The 4,901-nt window shown below is 40.2% G+C and overlaps 1 protein-coding gene across 1 annotated transcript; it reads right to left on the reverse strand.

Annotated features, from left to right (window-relative positions):
* Nucleotides 1-1,151: 1,151 nt before the first annotated feature.
* On the reverse strand, nt 1,152-3,203 carry LOC104437201 (caffeic acid 3-O-methyltransferase). The gene is made up of 4 exons (XM_010050108.3): nt 2,696-3,203; nt 2,137-2,447; nt 1,894-1,958; nt 1,152-1,725 (listed from the first exon to the last, which is right to left on the reverse strand). Exons 1-4 carry the CDS (start codon nt 3,115-3,117, stop codon nt 1,423-1,425), a joined length of 1,101 nt encoding a protein of 366 aa, XP_010048410.2. The 5' UTR covers nt 3,118-3,203; the 3' UTR covers nt 1,152-1,422.
* Nucleotides 3,204-4,901: the final 1,698 nt, after the last annotated feature.

Here is a 4,901-nt window from a genome sequence, read left to right on the forward strand (position 1 = left end):
AGGGAAGAATCGAGCCGGCCGAGGAATTGTGAATGGCGATAAGCGAATGTGGACACGTTCAAGGCAAGCAGAAAGTGAAACCAAAAGATTTTGAACGCTGATTTAGAAGTAAATGAGACAGATTCACAATCAATTTTTGTTGTCAATCAAAGCCAAAACTCAGCAATTCCCCGAGAATCATCAATCGGCTCCACTGATCTAGACTTTCCAACGATATGTGGGAGACTTTTTGCTATAAAAGGGGGGTACGCATGGGGACTCAAGGGGATCTCATATGCACTATCTGGAAAGCTTTTCGATAATATCCACGATTACTATGATCGTCATCATTTCATGGCGATCCTTGACTCTTCTTTGCGGACAATGGTGTGACCTGATCATCATCATTTCATCGCGATCCTTGACTCTTCTTCACGGACAATGGGGCAGTCCTCTTGACGACGTCCCGCATTCATCATTATTTGTGGACGTTGACGACGGTCGCAAAGCTAAGTTAAGCATTTTTTTAGTTTGATTGTGTGTGATTCCATTTCGCTATTTAAATTATTTTTGTGTTTTCGCTTGCTGTCCAGGTTCAATTTCCCGGTTACCGTGGGCTTTCATGTCTATTCTACATCAACATCTCACTACCATCTTTTTTTTCTTTCTACGAGAATTCATGCACAAGTCATCTGGCTCTATGCGGAGCTGTAATCGGATTCCTTCATTTAATATACGGATAGAGGAATTTCCATATTTGTTGCTTGAGCAAATCTCCATTGACTTGGCGACAGGCAAACCTAGCAGCTGACTGGGCTGCTAAAGCCCACAGGGATCAAGGCCCACCAACAAACTGGCTCCTCTTCCCTCCCTCTATTTTCCTTACTCTTCTCTCTACGGATGCTTCGGCTATAGCTTGTATGACTCTTTAATCTAATATTAGTTATCTTTCGACCAAAAAAAAAAAAAAATCTCCATTGACTCCGATTACAGCTCCGCATAGAGCCAAGGAAGGAGAGTCAATAAAACACGCAAATTTATTTGCTGCTTTTCTATACACGCAGAGAGATAAATGCAAAATGAAATCCATATGCAATCTTTTCCTTCTCAAAATTGTGGCTAAACATAAATGCAATCATGTGCAGCTGGATCGAAGAAGAAGTCCCACAAAATCACAAGGTCAATTAGTCTAATTTATTTAGACCGAGTATTATTCAATGGGTTCAAACTTGAGACATATTTTAACATTATTAACATAAAATTACAGATCCTATAACTTTTCCTTTGTCTCATCCCCAAGCATCATGTAGTTACTTACTTATTCTTTCATTTTATGAGCACAACTTAGGACACTAAATCGAAAGGCAACTGCGTAAGAAAAGGGTCATTTGCGACCTATCGAATCCAAGGAACCGTGAATATCACCACCTCGAAGAGCACAGTTCAAGCGGTCTTCAAGAATTCCATGATGTAAGAGTTGAAAGCGCGACACGTGACTCGGAAGCCCTGAAACCCCGTCCCTTTGGCCAAAGCCTCGAACTCCTTCTCCGTCCTCTCTTTCCCGCCAGGGCAGTAGGCCAACATGAGGCAGTCCATGTGGCTCACTCCCTTGGTTGCTAGGCTTGGGTCGGGGTACACGGGGAGTATGTGTTCTGCAACGATCACCCTACCATTTACCGGAAGCGCATCGTAGCAGTTTTTAAGGAGCTTTGCGCAATCTTCATCGCTCCAATTATGGCATATCCACTGCAAGATAGTAACATGCCTTTTATGAAGCAATTTGTACTTAACTCTAATCAGTAACTACTCTTTGGCCTTGCCAAGAGACCAAAATGAAACAAGGGAAACAACAAGAAGCCTTGTCCTAGTACTTCCTGAAAATTTCAACTTCAGGAATAGAGAAATCATTTTGACCTTAATGATAATGGCATTTCCCTTTGGAACACTGACGAACATGTCGCCTCCAACGTGGTCGACACCTGCGTTAATCCCGGCATTAGATTTATCAGTGCTCTTTTCAGTAAGGTGATTCATATTAGTTAAGAGGCAATGAATTGAATGTGAGATGCGAAAATGTTTCTAGATCTTAGGTTGTTCTCAAGTATCTAGGATATGACACTAATCTTGAAAAGTGAGTGAATGATACACAGTATATACCATGATAGGATGGAGCATTTTCAATCACGTGAGGCAAGTCGAAGTTGATGCCTTTAATTGACGGGTATTTGGTTATGATCATGTTAAGCACGACCCCAGTGCCGCCTCCAACATCAACCACTGTCTTGAGGCCCTCAAAGCCGTTGTACGTTTCTAGTATCTTCTTCATCGTAATGGTGGAAAGATCAGACATTAACCGGTTGAAGGTCTTGTTCAATCTCGGGTCGGTGCCTAGATAGTCAAATGCAGTCATCCCGTGTGCCTTGTTGAACGGGATTCCACCGTCGAGAATCGCATCTTTTAAGCAGTTCCTATTAAAAAGCAAACGACCCAAATCAAAGCTCGGAGAACAATAGTGGGTAATTAATAAGTTCTTGAGTGGTGAAACTGGGGGGAGATGTCGGGCGATTCAGACGTTCGATTACGGTCACCTATTACTTCAATTTGTTGTGTAAAATTGATCATAAGATCACTGGCATTAAGGATGAATCCTAAAAACAATCCCAAATAAAAAGAGGAACACAAGGAAATTTATTTATTTATTTTAAAGAAAGCATACCAGCTTTCCACGGCAAGTTTGCTGTGGTTCATCAAGTTGAGCGGGGCAATTGAGATCCCATCCTCGTTCTTCATCAGGAACTTGCACACCGGAGCTAAACCATAAAGCCGCTCAACCTTGCCCTCGGGGAGGTCACGAAGGGTGCACGTGAGCACAGAATAGCTGGCCAGCAGCTGGAAGATCCGATCGAGCATGACCGGGGCATCGGGGTTCTGGGTTGGGAGCTGGGACGCGACTTCCGCGGGGGTAAGGTAGGCACCTGGCCCGGCCCTGGCCATGATCTCGAGGAGGTCGAGCTCGATGGTGGTCTTGAGGACCCTAGGGAGAACGGAGGCGGTCACCAGCTGCATGGCAAAGAGGTTCGCCCCCTCGTCCGAGACTTGGGTAGGGGTCATTTGGGTCTCGGATCTTGCTGAACCCATTTGTATGGAGAAAGGAAAGCAGAGGAAATGGAATGAGAGAGTGCAATGGCCTGAGCAGCTGGGTCTACGAGGATACCAGCAAAATCTTAAACCGCTATCACATTTTCATCAATCGAAGCTTACTTATATAGCCAAAAAAAAAAAAAAAAAAACTGTACTTCGACCACGGTTAATTTAACTTCAGTTAAATCCCCATTAAGATTTCAAAAGTTATAGCATCCAATGGCACTGTAAATTCCAGACGGTTAGTATTTGGTCCATCAAGCTATAAGCTGCTAATTCCAAATAGAACGAGATAGAAGTGGACCTCGACACATTCTCATTTTTTTTCCCAAGCATTGTACAGGCATTATTTTTTCGGTTGCACATCATTCACGTGGTCCTCACTTTTACTCTAAATAGCACTGATATTGAGATGCGACATGCGGCATGACATGACACAACACGACATGTCAAGTTGACACATTGTTTATTAAAAAAATAGAGAATTAGGATACATTGGAACACACTGTATATTTTAATTATCATTTTTATATTTTTATACATAGGCAAATTTTCTAATATATTTTTATATATACATGATCAATTATCATTTTTATGATTATTTTAATTAAATTAATTTGATTCAACTTCACAAATAAATTAGTAATTTAAAAAAAGCCTAGAATGAATTTACAATAAAAATATTAATCCATAATTTGTTAGTATCGTTCATTATTTCAATTTGACAATTTCAACTCAATTCCAATAATCTATAAAATTTGTAGGAAAAAAACAAGCAACCCACATTCTCGGACTCACGAGTTTGTCGAAGAAGAGAGAAAAAAACTTGAGGGTAAATTGTGTGTCACGGAAATGAGAGCAAAAACAAAGGAGAAGTCTAGATTTTTCTTCTTTTGTCATTTATTATTTTTTAATTATTTTAATTTTTTTTTTATATATTTACATTTTAACCCCTCAATTATTAAAAATTTTAAAAATTGACTCTGTGCATGTTGGAATTATGTGTCGGAATTCCAAACTTGCATGTCAGAATTCTAGACTTGTGTGTCGAAGAGTGTTAGGAGAGTTGATCGAGTGTTGGAGAGCGTAGAGAAGTATTGAAGAGTATCAAACACGTCCAATAGGACACAAGGGCTCCTGAAAAGTGTCGTTACTTTATAGCTTTTACTTCTACATGTTGATTAGGGGGATCATATCTCATGTGTTTTTGTTTTGTTTTGTTTTGTTTTTTTTTTTTTTTGGTGGTTGTTGGGTCAGACTCGAATCGGTGTTGAATATCTTCTGAGCACCTTGTTTCGTTTACCCATTTTGTAAAATCAATATGTAGACTCGAACTGGATTAACATAAAACAACAAATCTTGTAACTTTTCCTTGTCCTGTGCCCACGAATCATACAGTCACTTCCTTTTTCTTTCCTTTTATGAGCAGAGCTTAGAACACGGAATCAAAAGCCGACTACAAGAAGAGGGATCATTTGCGACCTTCCAAATCCAAGAACCATGAGCATCAACACCAAGAAGAGCAGTTGAAGCCATCTTCAAGAACTCCGTGATGTAAGTATTGAATGTTATGAATATAGACAAGCAAATTGGATAAAATTAGTCGGAAGGAGGGAAAGGGAATTAGACACCATATTTACGTGATTCAGTTTGAATATTGGAACTTATGTCCATGGAAAGAGCATCACAGAATTCTACTATAAAAACCAAGCGATATAACGGAGATTACAATCACCCGAGCACTCAAACACTGTCTTAGTGTTTCTCAGCCCCAATTATAT

This window comes from Eucalyptus grandis, chromosome 1 (assembly GCF_016545825.1).
Source record: "Eucalyptus grandis isolate ANBG69807.140 chromosome 1, ASM1654582v1, whole genome shotgun sequence".
NCBI classification, from domain to species: domain Eukaryota; kingdom Viridiplantae; phylum Streptophyta; class Magnoliopsida; order Myrtales; family Myrtaceae; genus Eucalyptus; species Eucalyptus grandis.